Below are 17582 nucleotides of genomic sequence, written 5' to 3'. Positions count from 1 at the left end.
TAATGTTCAGAGAGTGCTGACTGCGAGCCAGGCACATTCCACGTCACAGTTACTCCTCACAGTAGCCCTATGACAAAGCGCTTCACTAGCCCCATTGTACAGATGATGAGATCAAGGCTTGTAAAGCTTGATCGCTCGTGGTAGCACTGCAGGTAAGAGGCTGAGATTGCTGAATGGGGACCCAGGCAGTCTGACCCCACAGCCAAGCTCCTGATTTCTCCAGGAGACTGCCTCCCCGTGTAACTAAGAAGGAAGGCACATGGAGGCTTAGATTTTCCAACACCACCCAGCAAGACATTCATTAGAAGTGTATGTTCTCCAATTAAGGCTTTATTGAGTCAGCTTAAGTGACAGTTTTAGCAAAATTATTTCTATTCGGCTTTGAGCCCAAACAAGGAAGAACAACCCCTCAGATAATGCAATCTTTACATGGGGGTCAGACGTCGCTGACCGCTGCTCACCCCCGATGCCTGAGGTTCGGGGCTCGCTCTGCCCCTTTGAAGAATGCGCCTCACTCCTTCAACTCTCTCCGCAGGGCATGGAGATTGTGCAGACCATGAACAGCGACCCCGGGCTGGCAGTCGGTATGTCCAGGGCCTTCAGTACCACTTGTGTAGAATTCATTCTTCCCAGCTACCCGTGTGGCTTTGTCTGCTTTTCTAATTGTATTCTGATCTCTACAGGATACACGGCTTTTAATGGAGTTGACTTCGAAGGGACCTTCCACGTCAATACCCAGACGGATGATGACTATGCCGGCTTCATCTTTGGTTACCAGGACAGCTCCAGCTTCTACGTGGTCATGTGGAAGCAGACAGAGCAGACGTACTGGCAGGCCACCCCGTTCCGGGCTGTTGCAGAACCTGGCATTCAGCTTAAGGTATGGGTGAAGTCACTCATCTCAATCCTGTGCCCTCGCCCTCTTAAATTCCATCGTCTCCCATGTGGCAATGGTTGCATTCTTGCTAGTGTTCAAGTCAGAGAACAGTAGAGTCCACCCGGGTCCTTGCCTTCATTCCTATGTACAAGCTACCTTCTAACTTCTGGGTGGCTCTAGCGGTGAGACCATCAGTCCTAGTAGGATCCAAGAGGTGGAGAAGATTTGGGGGTACATCTCAGGCACACTGTTGGAAGCTGTTTCCTCGATGGGGCCAACTTTATACAGGAGGGCTGAGAGCTGCCTCTCCCTCCTGCTGGAGAAAAGGTGTATTTCAGAACCTTCTTGGAGCAAATGTGGGGAGCAGTGGATGTATAGCAGGAAAAATATGGGATGGGTTAGTGGAATATTAGCCAGTGCTGGTTATTAAAGGGCAAGGATCACCTCAGTAGAAATGGCATCTACAGAATTTATGCTTTTGTCCAAATCCAAGGCAGCCAGATTGTAACCATGAACTAACTCCCTGCCTCATCACCACCCCACAGATCCAGGGAGGGTGGCCTGTGTGTTCTGTTCTAAAACCCTGCCCCTGTCATTGTCCAGGCTGTTAAGTCTCAGACAGGTCCAGGGGAGCATCTCCGAAATTCCCTGTGGCACACTGGGGACACCAGCGACCAGGTCAGGCTGCTGTGGAAGGACTCCAGGAACGTGGGTTGGAAGGACAAGGTGTCCTACCGCTGGTTCCTGCAGCACAGGCCCCAGGTGGGCTACATCAGGTAGGCGGACGACCCATCTCACCTTGCGCCGGACGCAAAGCACACCCTCATTCTGCATCGCAGACCAGGGTTTCTGAGACCTTGGGCTATGGCTCACAAAAGGAGCGGGGAGGAGGACTCAGGCTGACCCGTGTGGCTGAGTCTCCATCCACACCTCCCGTGATCCCCTGCGCCCTGTGTGATCACTTACTCGTGAATATTTCACACTGCAGTGAGTCCCTTAGAGTCTGTCTTTCCTCCTGGACATAAGCTCCACGAGGGCTGTGCCTGTGTCTTATTTCATCTTAGTCTACCAGCACCTGGCATGTTCCACACGCGGCATGCACCAGTCTTTATGTAAGTCAATGTAATCTGCCTTATTTCCCTATATGGCTATTTTTAAAACAAACTAAAAACTATTCTCAGAAGCGAGGATGGCTTAGGACTATAGCTGTGGAATTTAGACAGTGTACTCACTTTCTCGTTCCTCCAGCTTATGCAGTGTGTTTACGAAGCGGCATGGATTACAGGCTCCTGATACGGCAGCCTAGTGGGGAAAAGGAAATCATGAGGCTAATTCTTCGAGACCTCACGTAGAATGTACTGTTTGTCTCACAGTAACATGGTCTTGTTCTCAGCCCTGTTAAGTCCAAGGCCCCTTTTTTATAACACATTTTTAACCCCCTCTTCTGTCTCAAATGGAATCATAGAAAACATAACCTGCACATATAGTTTTAGAAAGGCAATTTGATCCCTAACAATAGAGAAACACTTTAAAAATACTTTATAACCAAATCATGTAAATGCTTGCACCCATCCCTAGAATCACTGTGAAGGTAGCATAGTATAACATAGGTGTATAGTATAGTGGTTAGACATTTCTATAATTTACGAAGGGAGCTCCCCATAAGCCTAGTACCCAATTACACCATACATGGTTATTACAATATTATTGACGATATTCCCTATTTTGTACTTTACATCCTTGTAACTACTAGTATTTTGTAACTGTAACTACTCTCCACCTTGGATCTATACTTCTTAATCCCTTCGTCTTTTTGTCCCACAACCATCAGTTTATTCTGTATCCATGAGTTTGGTTTTTTGCTTGTTTTTTTAAATATATTTTTATTGATTTCAGAGAGGAAGGGAGAAGGAGAGAAACATCAATGATGAGAGAATCATTGATCGGCTGCCTCCTGCATGCCCCTTACTGGGGATTGAGCCCACAATCTGGGCATGTGCCCTTGACCAGAATCAAACCCGGGACCCTTCAGTCCACAGGCCGACGCTCTATCCACTGAGCCAAACCAGCTAGGGCCATGAGTTTGTTTTTGAACAGCTTTTTTTTACTCAACAGTTTCTCAACTTACCCTGGAAAATTCAGTGCACACAGGGCAGGCAAAAAGTAGGTTTACAGTTGTGAGTGCACGGAACAGTTTATTCTTGTATTATTAATTATTAGTAACTGTAAACCAACTTTTGCCCATCCCTGTATCAAAACAGGGCAGAGAATACATGTTCACAAGTAAAAGGGAGTTAGAATCTAGGCCCCGGTAATGATTAAACAGGCTCCTCACCTACCTACGTGTCCTCTCGAATGAAGGACAAGTGTTGATTGCTCTCTCCAGGGCCTTGTAAGCCACCCAGCAACCCTGGCTTCATTAATGCCACAGTGACAGCCAAATTTCTAAAGCCCTGCTGTAGGGAGTGTCACTCCTAATGAAAGTCATTGCTCTGAGGTGCCACCAAAGAAATAAATCAGACCTAAGGAAAAGCAGCTTTTCTTAGGCATGGCAACTAGCCAAGGTAACTCTCAGAACAATGAAGCCACAGAACTTCTTGGTCCTGGGTCATATTGTGGTTTCTCTGTGACTGACTAACAAGTACCCATTGAGTGGGACTCTGTGCCCAGTGTCTTGTTAGGCCTTTGGAGAGACAAGTTGGGAAGACGTGGTCCCTGACCTCCTGGAGCTTCCCATCTAGTAGGGAAGGGGGAACAGCTAGGGCACAATCCAGGTCTGTGAAAAACAGAATAGGAAACAGAGCGAAGATGCGCCTGTCCAAGAAGAGGGGGCCCCGGCCTCAGGATGGGCACGTCACCTCACCTTGGTTTGAGCCTCATGGGTCTGCTCTGCTGTGTTGTCCACAGGGTGCGATTCTATGAAGGCTCCGAGTTGGTGGCTGACTCTGGAGTCACCATAGACACCACCATGCGAGGAGGCCGGCTCGGCGTCTTCTGCTTCTCCCAAGAAAACATCATTTGGTCCAACCTGAAGTATCGCTGCAATGGTAACGTACATTCTTGTTACTGCACAGTATCACTAGAAGTAATCAATTAATGCCACCTCATTCTTATAGCACACTTTCCTCCCAGAAGTCCAACATTTATGCCACATATTCATTAAAACCTGGTCGTCCCTGTAACTGAAGTAAAAGGTAGACCTCATTTTTCCTATTTGATAGATGAGGACATTGAGACCCATGGAATTTAACTTCTTGGCATAGGGTTTGAGGTTTGATTTTCAGGCAGCCTTTATTTGCATACAGCTCAAACATAATCAGACTCAGCATTTACTCTGCCTGCTGATTTTCTTTCAGCCTGTGAATGAGCCCTCCTGGGCTTCGAGGCAATGGTCCCCCAAGCAGCCTAAAGTAGGAAATGGCTGCTGGGGCCCCTACAGGCCGCCTGCGCTGGGTGAGGTGGGGCAGCATTCCTGTGTAAGGACCTGCTCTAACCCCCTGTGCCTGTTTTTGTTCGCAGACACCATCCCAGAGGACTTCCAAGAGTTCCAAACCCAGAATTTCGATCGCCTGGATAAGTAAACCCAAGGAGCAACTCATAACTGCTTTTCCAAACACTAAAGCCATATTTTTTTTAACTTCCCACAACTTTCTTTATATACACTGTGGCTTTCTTTTACCTCCCCAAATGTATCAAACTTTTTATATGAACGTAGCAATAAAGAAGAGATGATTTCTAAAAACTGTTACTCAGATATCACTTACACACCATCAAAGCCTGGGCCACAGGTATGTTGTCCTGAGGCATCCACGTTGAACCTGCAGGGGGATCTTTGTTCCTCAGACCAGGTCAGTCAACAAGACTGAGCATGTGCGGGAAACAAGGCCAGGGCCAAAGATCTCATTTTCGGTCACTCCAGTTGGCATCACACAAAAACCTAACAGTTCCATGCTCACCTCAGCAGCCTCCTTACCCGGAAATGTGTTCAGAGGCACCTTCCCTATGAAGATTCTTCCTGACCAGTCCTGGGGCCTAATTCTTTCTGATACCCTCCTCCACACACACCTCCACAGCGACTTCTATCCCCGCACGGGCAACAGTTATGCTTATTTATATGTATATTTGGCTCCCCCTAGTGGGACATAAGCTTATTGGCATAAAGGACAATCAGACCCAAATGCCTAACAGTATAGCCATCCTTTGGTATCCACTGGGGATTGATTTCAGGACTCCCTGTAGATTCCCAAATCTGCAGATGCTCAAGTCCCTTAAATAAAATTGCAAAATATTTGCATAATGTAAATCATCTCTATATTACTTATATAATACCTAATGCAACGTATTAAGGATTAATGACAAGAAAAAATGCCTACATGTTCAGTACAGACCCAACCATCATAGACCTAACTACATAGGACACAACAGCAACAATGTAACTCTCCTTCCTCCCTCCTCCTCCCACCTCCTCCCCTGCCCCCATACTTTAAATCTGTGGTTGATTGACTTGATTGAATTTACAGATGCAGAATTTGTGGATACAGAGGGGTGACTGTACCTGGAATGTGGTAGATATCCAGTAAATGTTGACTGCATCGATAAACGCCTCAAATAACAAGGACATTAGTGTGGATGGATCACATAAGCCTGCCTACAATTTAAAAAGCTGCTCCCAACATATGCTTAACTATGGTAATATCAGTAGCATCGCTATATATACAGGGGAGAAACTTGCCTAATTTGTGTACTAGCCTTTCTTCCATTCCATCTGTAAGGCAAAGATTCAAGCCAATTTTTATAAATTCTTTAAGAATTTTGTTTCAAAGAATATTGCTGGGTAGTAATATTGTCTCCTATTCCAAAATTCCTGGAAATATCTTAAATCATAAAGGATAAACACTCTCACCACAGTTTTATAATTTCAGTAGTCAGAAAATACAATGGCATATGCATGGCCAGTACGAGATATGGAGGATTTCAGGACACACCCCCCTCACGTGTAAAGCCTACAGGCGTATTCAGGACATTTGATCTCCTGCATCACCATCTTCATTGCAACAAAATAGATGGACCTAGAGGGTATTATGCTAAGTGAAATAAGTCAGAGAAAGACAAACACTGTATTTCACTAAGGTGTAGAATATTTTTTAAAAAACAAATAAGCAAAACAAAAATAGAAACAGACCCATAGATATAGAGAACAAGCTGATAGTTGTGTGAGAGGGGGGTGGGGGGAGGAGATGGATAGGAAAAAAGTTAAAAAATGATTGTTTAAAATAATAAACTCCACAGCTGAGTGCTCCAGATGGATGGCAGAGCTCGGTCCCTCCCAACACTGCCAGGAAGAGTCACAGCTCCAGTGCAAAGTACCCTGGGAAAAGGATTCATTTCACTCTATCTAACCTGTGCTCAGCGCACAAGTCTCCCCTTCACTAAGTTTAAGTCACTAAATAACATCAAATTTACACATCATAAAACACAATAGAAAATCACTGTCAGGAGCATATGTGTCCACAAAACAAGAGTTGTCCAAGTGTGAGCATCTGTTGCCACATTTTGGGATTTTTTTCTAAATATTAATTGCTTATTTTATAGCACCCCCTAGAGACTGATGGTGAACCTTTTGAGCTCGGCGTGTCAGCATTTTGAAAAACCCTAACTTAACTCTGGTACCGTGTCACATATAGAAATTTTTTGATATTTGCAACCATAGTAAAACAAAGACTTATATTTTTGATATTTATTTTATATATTTAAATGCCATTTAACAAAGAAAAATCACCCAAAAAAATGAGTTCGCGTGTCACCTCTGACACGCGTGTCATAGGTTCACCATCACTGCCCTAGAGTAAACCACAGCAGATTGCCAATGTCTAAAACAAATGTATAGAAAGAAAATTTTCATTGAAAAGTTTCTTCACTAGTATAAATATATTTTTTTCCACTAGTATATTTTAATGAGTTATCCTCACACAAGTCCATCTGCTCCCACCAGAATTCTGAGGATCAGGGGTTGAGAAATAACATCTCAAAAGTCCCTTCAGTCCTGTAGTTTCTATGAGCTCCTGGAGGATTAGGACTATGCAATATTCATCTGCATGCCCCACCCTCAGCCCCTCAATCAAGTATACTGTATGTTGATTCGAAAAACCAAGGCACAAGACCAATAGCAGACGGCTTCAAATTCTCCAAGGAATCCAGTAGGGGGCAGCAATCCCTTAAAAATAGCCCTATTCTCAAAGTCACCAAGAAGGTTAAATGAATGTTATTCCCAACACCTTCCACCCGTCTTGTTGTTGTTAATCCTCACCTGAGGATATTCTCCCATTGCTTTTTTAGAAAGAGTAGAAGGGAGAGACATACAGAAAAACATCGATGTGGACATCAATTGGTTGCCTCCCACACACACCCTCAGGGCAGGGGATCAAACCTACAATCAGCCTCGAATCCAGGACCCTTCAGTCCGTGGGCTGACACACTATCCACTCAGTCAAACCGGCTATGGCCCACCCCAGTCTTAATCAGTAATGAAGAACAATCTACAACTGGTTGTCTCAATTGATTGTTTAATAGTAAAAGACTGGTTATTGATTTCAATGCATTGAAAATCTTCAGAAAGGAGAATGTTTTGTGGACCATTTGGGGTTTTTTTTGTGTGGGGGGGAGTTTTAAAGTTATTAGTTTTCAAAATCAGTACCTCTTAATGGAAACAACCAAAAATCTGTCACAGAATTTTGAGGTCCATTAAAATAAAGTTTAATGAGAAAAGAAAAATAGCCCTATTCTGAACAAGCTGCTCTCCTTTAGCTGAGATGACTTCTAAAGTTTATGAAAAGTAAAACACTTCCTCTACTCCTAGCTAACTGCTAATGGTTCTGTGCTTAAGAACTGTTATTTACCAAAACATACAACTAACCAAAAAACAACCACCCACAAAACAACCTAATTTGAATTATTGTGAATTATTCTCTGAATGAACACTGAAACTGTGGAGCACGGTTACGGTGTTTTGGCCAGGTTTAAGCCTCGGACTAATGAAAGGACAGGGTCCTCTCATTGCCACGTGCAAGTCCCAGCTGGAGGGCAGGGCCCTCCCAGCACAATTATAGCCAACGGCTGTGGTTGTAAGCTTGAACCTATGGTCTGAACACTTGGCCCCACGTGCCTTGTGCTAGAGTTCAGGTGCATGTAGTTGAATGAGGTTGGAACTCACAAGAATGCTGTAAACAACGTGATCACGCCCCTACTTTGCCTCATGGCATCTGCTATAAAATAAAGACACGGCTTGTGGGCGCTGGCGCTGTCTCCTCATCAGGGAGCAGCGTCCCACCGAGACCCAGCTTTCATTCTCTTGTCTGTCTTTTCTCAATCCTTTCACCCCCCCACTCAGGATCACCCTTGGCTGTGCTGGCGCGGCACAAGTGGTGCCCGACCAGGGACTGAGTTCTGGAACCAGGGCCTGAGTTTTGGCCATAACAAGTGACGCCAGAGCAGGCCCCTTTGGCTGTAACATGAAACTTCATTTTCTTTAGGAATTGCCTAGAGCAGGCTCTTTCCTTGCCCCTCAACCTAAATTCACATGACAGTCTTCTGTGAGACCAAGCATAGAGCTATTCATCTATCGGTTCATCATTCATTCATCAAACACACACTAAGCAATTACTCTGTGCCAGGCATTGTGTTGGGCCATGTGAGGGATCCAAAAGGGTACACTTAGGCCAGGCTTCTGTGTGAGTGAAAACTATTTTCATTCTAATACTGGTCGTAACTGCAAAAGTACCACTTATTTTAAAATTGGACCTCTAGCCCTAGCCAGTTCAGCTCAGTGGATAGAGCATCGGCCTGCAGACTGAAGGGTCCCAGGTTCAATTCCAGTCAAGGGCACATGCCCCAGTAGGGGGCATGCAGGAGGCAGCTGATCAATGATTCATCACTGATGTTTCTATCTCTTTCTTCCTCTCCTTTCCTCTTTGAAATCAATGAAAATATATTTTTTTAAAGAATTTAAAATTGGACCTCTAGATACCCTTCTCTCTGACTCTATTTATAAAGCATTTGTCTATTAGAACCCCCACCTACTTAATCCTGAGAGTTTGGGTTTGTGTTTTTTTTTTTATCACCACCCAAGGATGTGTTTATTGATTTTTATTTTTTTAGAGACAGAGGAAGGGGTTGGGGGGAGGAAGAGAGAAAATGAGGGGCGGGGGGTGGGGAGAGGGGAGACATTGCTCGGTTGCCTCTCATACATGACCAGACCGGGGAGATCAAACCCACAACCTAGGTACGTGCCCCGACCGGGATCTAACCCGAAACCTTTTGATGTCAGGGACAATGCTCCAGCCAGCGGAGCCACCTGGCCAATCCTGACACTTTTCAGCTGGGTCACAACAGGCCTTGTCCTAATGTCCCACCGGGAGGAACAATTTTCCAGGCCAGAGAGCAGCTTCCCAGGCCAGCATGGGGGCTGGACAGAAGTTGAGTCAGAAACCGTTTGGTCTGCACAGTGTTCTCATTCTTGTTGGGTTTCTGTTTGTTTTGCTAACTTGAACAAACATTTAAAACTTGGCAAAGTTCACATAAAAATCTGTATTTCCAGCTTCTCTTAAAAAAAAAAAATCAAAGGCTCTGGCCACACTCTCTGCATTCCTGCACAGGAACCTTGCAGGCTGCTATGTCATTTACACGCCCAAGCCCCCTTCTCCTCAGCGTCTCCTGCCTGGCCCCTCTCAGGGCCTGAGTCCGAGACCCTCCACTCCACACGCCCACGGCTTTCTACAGGGAGCAATGGAAAGGTTGGACTCTACTCTTCTGGCTGACGAGCTGTTAGGTAACTTGTCCCTAGTCCCACAGCTAGTGAGTGGCAGGGCCTGGACTCTAATCCAGGAGTCCTAACTCCATGAACAAGAGATGGGGGTGTGGGGGGGGGGCTCAAATTGGGTGATGGAGAAGAGTTTAACAAAGGGGCTAGTTATGAAGGTGAGGGCAGGTTTCAGGAAACTACATTCCCCTTCCCCTCACCCACCAAGCACAAGAGGGGAGCTGTTCCCACCATCCCTGAGCAAGTGGAAAGAGTGTCAATCTTCCTGAAGAGGGTCGGGGTGCAGTGAGGGCCATCCTGCAAAGCTGTGGCCTTGGGTAGAGGGGTACAGCCATCCTGCAAAGCCCCACGGAGAAGGAACCCAGGGGATAAGTAACCCAGCCTCAATCCTCTCCCCTCCCCCACTACTCACGCTCAGCTGAACCAGGGTGCGGGCCAAACCTTCATGCCAGCCCCTCCCACAGAAAGCAGAGTGGAGGCAGGTGGGCCCCACTTTTGCCCCAGGACAAAGGAGACCCTGGTGTGCATGTATTAGGCTCCACCACAGGGCCCTCCACCTCAAGCACTGGACCCCCCCCCCCCAAAAAAAAAGATCACATTGCCAACAAGGACAGGAGGAAAGAAGACTAACAATAATAGTAATGTCTAGACTTGGAGAGCGGTCCACTTGTGCACATCACCTCCGATCCTGACAACACCCTGTAAGGGCAGGGAAGGGGCCGGGGAGCAAGAGGATTCCCTTTGTAACTAAAGAAACTGCGGCGCAGGATGGTAAAGGGGCTGGCCAATAACACCTATTTTACGAGTTGCAGAGGCAAGACTCAAAGCCCGTGTCCCTGGCTCTGAAATCATCCTACAGAAATTGTCATCAGTTGTGCACGGCAGGCCTGAGATGACTGCTCTCCTTCAAAAGCCTCCTTGGCCAGTGGCCTTGATGAAGGACAAGACCCAACAACTTTTATTTTTTTTTTTTAGAAAGGAAGGAAGGAGGAGGGGGGAGGGGGGAAAGAGATACACATAGATCAGTTGCCTCCCATACACGGAATTGAACCCAGGACCTCTGGTGCATGGGAAGCTCCAACTGAGCCACACCGGCCAGGGCAGACCCAACAACTCCACACAGAGGACCTGAAGACCTCACTGGGCTCCATCTTGCTTCCCAGTACACACATGGCCTTGCTCACAGCAGGGAAACTCATTCCCACAAAAAATACTGTCGCCGATGCTCTGGGTGGCCTGTCCATTTCTTACCCTTTGTCACTCACTGATGTCAAACTGCCGGCACCTGCAGTTCTTTGTTCAGAGGGTCTCTGGGCCTGAGGCCACTTTTTCTGCCCAAGTAGCCCCCAGCCATGTCCTGAACCAGCCCCTCACCTTGTGGGAATGCCCTGAGCCATGTACTGTAATCACCCCCAGCTGATGGCCTCAGTGTCATTGCCTCCCATCTCTGCCTTGATCTCCACTCCCCTACCAAGGGTTCCTTCCACGTATACAAGTTACAATGCTTATCGCAGGGTCTGCTTCTGGGTAAACAAAGCAGAAGTGAACCCCCCTCAGCACTGGCCCACGCAGATTTTACTCCAGAGCTCGGGAATCTGATGTTTGAACGGATGCCCTGTGCTCGTGAGCACACACACAGAGACTCGGACATTTCCAACTTCTCTCTGAACCAACCACCCCAAAGACATCCATATCCGGCAGCCACTGCCCGCTATGAATAGCCCAGAATCCAATGAGTAAAAAGAAAACAAGAACAATAAGGGAATAGTGGTAGAAAAGCCCACAGACCTTGATAGGTACTCGTTACATCTGCTCATCAGAGAAGCCAAGGGAAGCAGGTAACCTCTGCTCCCAGCGCCCCGCCCCACCCCTTCTCTCCACACATAATGGCGCAGAAACTGCACTTGCTTGTCCCAAATGATTCTTCTGCATCTTCAGGAGAGGGTGCCAGGAGCACGCTCTCGAAGCAGCCTGCTTGCTGATAAGTGCAGCGCCACTGCAGCGAGCGCAGCTGTCGCCCTGTGGAGGCGGCTGGCTCATTAAGTGAGGATTGGTGGCCTCACCCTTGCCACCTGCCAAAGGGAAAACTTCATTCACAGAAACTCCCTCCCGATTCAGGGATCCTCTCAGGAGTCTCCCTGGCAGTTTGCATCCATTTCACAAACAATAAGCGACAGGAAACTCACTACTCCATGAGGTAGCCTACCCTATCCTTGGGAGGTTCTAATTATTAATAGTTTTTAATAACAGACATTAATTAAACATTTACTATGTGCCAGGCACTATTAAAAGTGCTTCATCTGTATGAACTCATTGAATCCCCACACCAACCCCATGAACTAGCTGCCCTGTTACCATCCTCAGCACAGAGAGGTTCACAGATTGCCCGAGATCACAGAGCTGACAAGAGGCAGAATGAGATTTCAAACAAAGGAGGTCTCCCTCCAGGCCTTCTTGGACTGCCCTTTTCTTATCCAGGGCAGAAATCTCCCACCACATGACTTAGCCTGTGTAGACCCAGATTCTTGTGAGATTGTGAAGAAAGCCAAGAACCCTCCCCTTACCCATGTGCATACGGCCCCAAATTTTTGCATATAATTTCAGGGAGTCAACCGACTCCAGCCCCTGGCGCACGGGATAGGAACCGCCGCCAACACACCACCACAGAACAGGCTGCCGTGGAGTCTGGAAGTCCCTTTCCACGTCCTCATGTTCCCCCAGGCTACACTTTTACAGTTCCACACGCAAGAGTGTTCAACCTCACCAGTGACACAAGAAAAAGGAATTTAAACAAGGATGAGATTAAAACAATAATGAGTGCTATTTTGTACTTTTGAAGCTCGCAACCATAAAGACTCAAAAATCACGTGCTCCAAGGATTGTGCTCATTTGTTCTGCTGACACTGGGCCTGCACGCACTACCTTTAGAAAGAGATTTGGCAGCACACAGGGAAGAGTGATGAAAGTACCCACAAGCCCCTGACCTGATAATTCCATTCCCAGATTCCAAGTCAGTGGGTAGATGGAAATGAAAGCCATATGTGGAAAGACAGTCTAGCAAACTCACCTCTCAGAGAAAAAGAGGAAAAACTGAATGCCCAGCTAAACAATTGGGAAGTTAGGTGTGCCCTCTTTGGAGTGTGCCCTTCTCTAGGGCACGTTCTTTAAAAAAACACAAAAACCTGGGGCCACCATGGGACTTGCAATTAGGGGAAGAGCAGGCAGCAAAACCCCTGAACCGGTCTCCAAGGCCCTTTTTCTGGTGAGCCAGCAGCCCCACCTTGGTTCGTTCCTTTCATATAAGCCAGTGGTTCTCAACCTTGGCTGCACATTAGAATCACCTGGGAATCTTTTTAAAATCCTGATTTCTGGGCCTCATCCTCTGGAAATTCTGTTTCTTTGTTACTAATGTTGTGGCCCCACCCCATAACAAAGAAACAGAATTTCCAGAGGATGAGGCCCAGAAATCAGGATTTTAAAAAGATTCCCAGGTGATTCTAATGTGCAGCCAAGGTTGAGAACCACTGCTCTAAGCCATCTGGACGCCAAAGCAGCCCCACCCAGGCTCTCCTGTTGCGTCTTCTGTCCTAAGCCCTTCCTGTTTCACTGACCCGGCTCTCATAAACATACTCTCAAAGTGAAAATAAAAAATTTTCAAGCCAATTGGGAAATTATAAGTTAATATAGTCAGTAACATAATGGAACATATCAAACAATGGAAAGTGTTATAATAGTCAGCAGAAAGAAGGGGAACAGAGAAAGCAACATCATGACTGCTGTAAATTAAGGGGTGGTAAGGTAGGAATATCCAGGGAGCCTCAATTTGCTTTTTAGTGCTTCATTTTAAAAGGTGACGGACCAACCAAGCAGAATAAAAGCACTTCAGAGGGGAGAGGCCATAAAGGGATTAGAGGAATACTTAAAAGAAATAAAAAACCCCATAAGTAATATTCCCCATGAAATATAAGAAGATATGAATACTTGTGCCTTCCCCCTAAAAATCATACGTTGAAATTCTAACCCCCAAAGGTGAGATGGTCTTAGAAGGTGAGGCCTTTGGGAAGTACTTGGGTCATGAGAGTGGAGCCCCCATCAACAGGATTTGTGCCTTGTAAAAAAAAGAAAGAAAGCCCCTGCCTCTTTCACCGAGTGCGGACACAGAGAGAAAGGACCGGCTATGAGCCAGGAGGAGGGTCCTCACCGGAGGCGACTATGCTGGCGCCTTGACCTTGGACGTCCCAGCCTCCAGAACGGTGAGCAACACATTTCTGCTGTTTATGAGCCACCCAGTCCATGGTACTTGGTGTTAGCAGCCCAGACGGACTAAGACAATATGCATCCATAAACAAGAACAGAAGGCTGTATTTAGGGAGGGAAAGGAATCATCAGAAAACAGAAAAAAAGCTCGTGGGAGTTAGGATTCTGATAGCTAAAATAATAAATTCACCAGAAACTCTGGAAGATAGAGGACCCGACCCAGTAAACAAAATAAATATAGGGTGGGTGTCCCCCAAAAATGTATACACACACTTTGAGTAATTATAAAGGCAGTGTTTATTAAAACACATTTCACATTTCATTTTCACAATTGAGCTATCAGCTATTAAAGTGTGTATACATTTAGATAGAAAATGGGAGACAAAAAAAAAAGACCAATTAGAATATCAATATCTACCTGACAGAAGTCCAGAAAGAGAGATCAGAGACAATGTTCAGGACAGCGTTTAACTGCCCGCCCCCAGTAGTGCAGGGAGGGGAGGATCTGGCCCCTTTGGGCTCTAAAGGGCGAGGACACTGCCTCCAACATGGCCACACCCAGGAGTGGGGTCCCCAAGGGGAAGTGACAGGTGCCTTTAGGAAGTGAGGGGTAGATGATGGGCAGCCCAGAACTACAAATATCACCAAACAGGAGCACATGTTGACGCCTAGGAAACAGGCATTCTTCTCTCTATTGATAGAACACCTCACAGAGGATCTTAGAAGCTTATCAAACGTAAAATCTCGCCCTGGGGAAGGGTTCTTGTGCATGCCCTTCACATGGGTTATCTACGTCAAGCCTTACAACCAAGCAAAAAAGAAAATACTCTTACTCGCCCATTTTACAAATGAGGAAACTACCGCCCAGAGAGGTTAAGAAGCAATTTCACCCAACGAATAAGGAGGAAAGCCAGGATTTGCGCAGAGTTCATCTGACCATGGGGCTTGCCTCCTGACCCATACGTACAACACAGGACTTTACATGCTTCCCTCCCCCAGGAGGTTCCGAGGGCTCCCAGAGATCCAGGTGCCCAGCAGACTGGGCCCTAAGAGGACCTAAGGTGGGTCGATGGCCGTGGGAGCCTCAGCAGAGCCGTGCGCAGCATTCGCCTCAGAGCCCCTGGCACCCTGGTCACCCACAGGAAGGCGGTCAGCACTCCCCATCACTATTACTTTTACATTGCATATATGAATATATTATTTCAGGTGTGAAACGTGATTCAACATTTGTATATATTGTGAAATGATCACCACAATAAGTCTAGTTACCATCGTCACTACATACGGTTACAAGTGTTTTTGTGGTGAGCACTCTTAAGATTTACTCGCCTAGCAACTTTCAAACAAGTAATACTCTTGTTAACTACAGTCACCATGCTGTACATTACATCCCATACCCACTTATTTTATAGCTAGAAGTTTGCACCTTTTGACCCCCCTTCACCGATTTCATCCTCCCCACCCCCCCCCCCTCTGGCAACCACCAATCCTGCCCCTCCCTCTCCTCACACCTCACTCAGGGGCTGCCCCCAGGTGTGCTCAGGCTGTGGGAGAGGACCCCCTGCTCTTTCCCAGCTGGGAAGCCAGGCAGAGCAGGAGCTGGGAAGTTTGGGGATCCCCCTATACAACAGACAAGCCCCCCAAACCCCACCCCGTGCTTCCCCAGCAGGAGAGCAGTTACACAGGAGCACCTGGGCTGCTGGGAGGTTCCCAGGCACAGGTGTGGGTCGGGTGAGGCCGCCTCGAAGCGCTGTCTTTTCTGTCTCTCTCTCCTACTCCTTTCCTTTAAAATACTGATGTGGACAGAGAAGTTCTCAGCGTTTAGGAAACCTTCATTCTAACTCCACGAATATGAGATCTCTATAAACGTTCCTGAAGTGGGTCCCAATTTCAGGCCACAAATTCAGGTGCTCAGAAAACAAACCTTTCCTATCACTGATTTTTTTTTTTTTATCCCCACGCCACTGACTTAGCAGAAACGTGGCCTCAGTTTGGAATTTGCCCATCCCCCCGAACTGTCCGAGCTTTGATGGCGTCTTCAGTGTCTTCTGGTTGCCCATGTGTCCATAGGGTGTCACCTATTGTCACTTACTTTGTGCCCTGCACAACCTCAGGTGCACCATCCCAAAATTTTCTGTTGTTAAGGTAACAAATGACCACAAACTTAGCAGCTTAAAACAACACAGAGATACTAGCTCACGGTTTCTGTGGGTCAGAAGTCTAACGGGTCTCACGGGGCTAAAACCAGGTGCCAGCTGAGCAGGACTTCTGTGGTCTTCCAAGATCATCAGGCTTCTGGTCCAATTCAGTTCTTCGTAGCCGAGGGACTGAGGTCCCGTTCCCTTGCTGGCTGTCCGCCCAGGTCACCCTTTGCTCCTAGAGGTCTCTCTCTGGCCCCTGCACACACAAGGGCCCCTCAGCTCCAGCTACGGGGCAGCAAAGCCTCCTCACACTTGGAAGACCTCTGGCTTCTCCTGCTGCGTCTCGAGACTCCGCCTCCCCCTTCTGCTGCTCCATTGGGCCCACCTGGGTATTCAGGCTGATGTCCCTATTTTAGGTCAGCTGATTAGTGACCTTAATTCTACCTGCGAAATCCCTGCCCAGCCATACGTACTAAAAGGTGTTTCCTTGTATAACCAGGGGATGGGAGAATGGCGCAGGGGAGGGAAGGGATTCTGAAATTCAGCCTACCACACAGACCCTGCCCCCCACGCCCAGTGAGACATCAATACCCTTCAAAGTCATGGCCCCTTAAGGCTGAAGCTTGGCTGCCACTACTGTGGCTGTCTCAGGAAGGAGCTCGCTCAGCTCTGAACCACACCAGGAGGAGAACCTCTGTCTGAACACACCGCACCAGATATTCCTCTCTGGGGCCTCCCGGGCTCCGTCCAGGCTCAGAGCAGAGTATATTCCCCTCACACCATAGGAGCCACCATTCCTACACTGTCTTGGCTTTTCCTCCCTCCTCCCTTCCCCTGCCCTTTAGGAATCCTTTTTTGTTGTGTCCAGAGGAAACCACCCTCTCATCGAACCCCCCATAACCTGAATACTTTGGCTAGATCCAGAGTCCTGTCCTTGAGGGGGGGGGGGGGCGGTGATACTAGGCTTTTCGAGTCTGAGGCCAGATCTTGCTCTCCTCTGTCACATTCCTCACCTGCGGCAAAGGGCCTGCGAGTCAGCCATCAGCCCCTTTCAGAGGGAGGTGGGGGCCATAGTGGGGAGATACTTAATATTTCATTGTTTTCCTGCCACTCTCCAGACCTGGCCTAGTCTTTACAATGCCCTGGTGCTTAATCCATCACAGATCCCACCCTCAGTGACTAAGCTAGAGCAGGCACCTCCCACCAGGCTTTCCCTTCACATGGCAGAGAGGGGCTGGGGGCAGCTCTGAGGCCTGCACCCTACTTGTCTTTTCTGTTCACTCTTCACAGCCGAATTCAGAGATCACCTCTCTGTGTGGCCTCTTTCCCTCCACTGCCTACCAAGTCTGTGGTACTTTGTTATGGCAGCCCTAGCAAACTAATACAATGTTAAATTTACATTCACAGTGTATGTGTTTTAAACATTCATTTGTAATGTAAATATTTTACAAAGACTACAACATTTCAGCCAGTTTACATATAATAGATTTGA

At 47.2% G+C, this 17582-nt stretch overlaps 1 protein-coding gene and 1 long non-coding RNA gene across 2 annotated transcripts in view; one reads left to right on the top strand and one right to left on the bottom strand.

The window, feature by feature from the left end:
* The window catches only part of THBS4 (thrombospondin 4), a 42167-nt gene extending 37548 nt beyond the window's left edge, over positions 1 to 4619 (top strand). The window contains exons 17-21 of the mRNA XM_023750406.1: positions 536 to 584; positions 684 to 880; positions 1481 to 1653; positions 3785 to 3924; positions 4397 to 4619. Coding sequence (XP_023606174.1) covers positions 536 to 584; positions 684 to 880; positions 1481 to 1653; positions 3785 to 3924; positions 4397 to 4458 — 621 coding nt within the window. The 3' untranslated portion in view covers positions 4459 to 4619. The remainder of the gene's footprint in view (positions 1 to 535; positions 585 to 683; positions 881 to 1480; positions 1654 to 3784; positions 3925 to 4396) is intronic.
* On the bottom strand, positions 302 to 5183 carry LOC106696188. The gene is made up of 4 exons (XR_001347088.2): positions 4646 to 5183; positions 3741 to 3916; positions 2110 to 2179; positions 302 to 1193 (listed from the first exon to the last, which is right to left on the bottom strand). It is a non-coding gene; the product is annotated as an uncharacterized LOC106696188 (long non-coding RNA).
* Positions 5184 to 17582: the final 12399 nt, after the last annotated feature.

This window comes from Myotis lucifugus, unplaced genomic scaffold (genome assembly GCF_000147115.1).
Source record: "Myotis lucifugus unplaced genomic scaffold, Myoluc2.0 scaffold_0, whole genome shotgun sequence".
NCBI lineage: Eukaryota > Metazoa > Chordata > Mammalia > Chiroptera > Vespertilionidae > Myotis > Myotis lucifugus.
The sequence above is the reverse complement of the archived record's forward strand: the minus strand, read 5'-3'. Positions and strand labels throughout refer to the sequence as shown.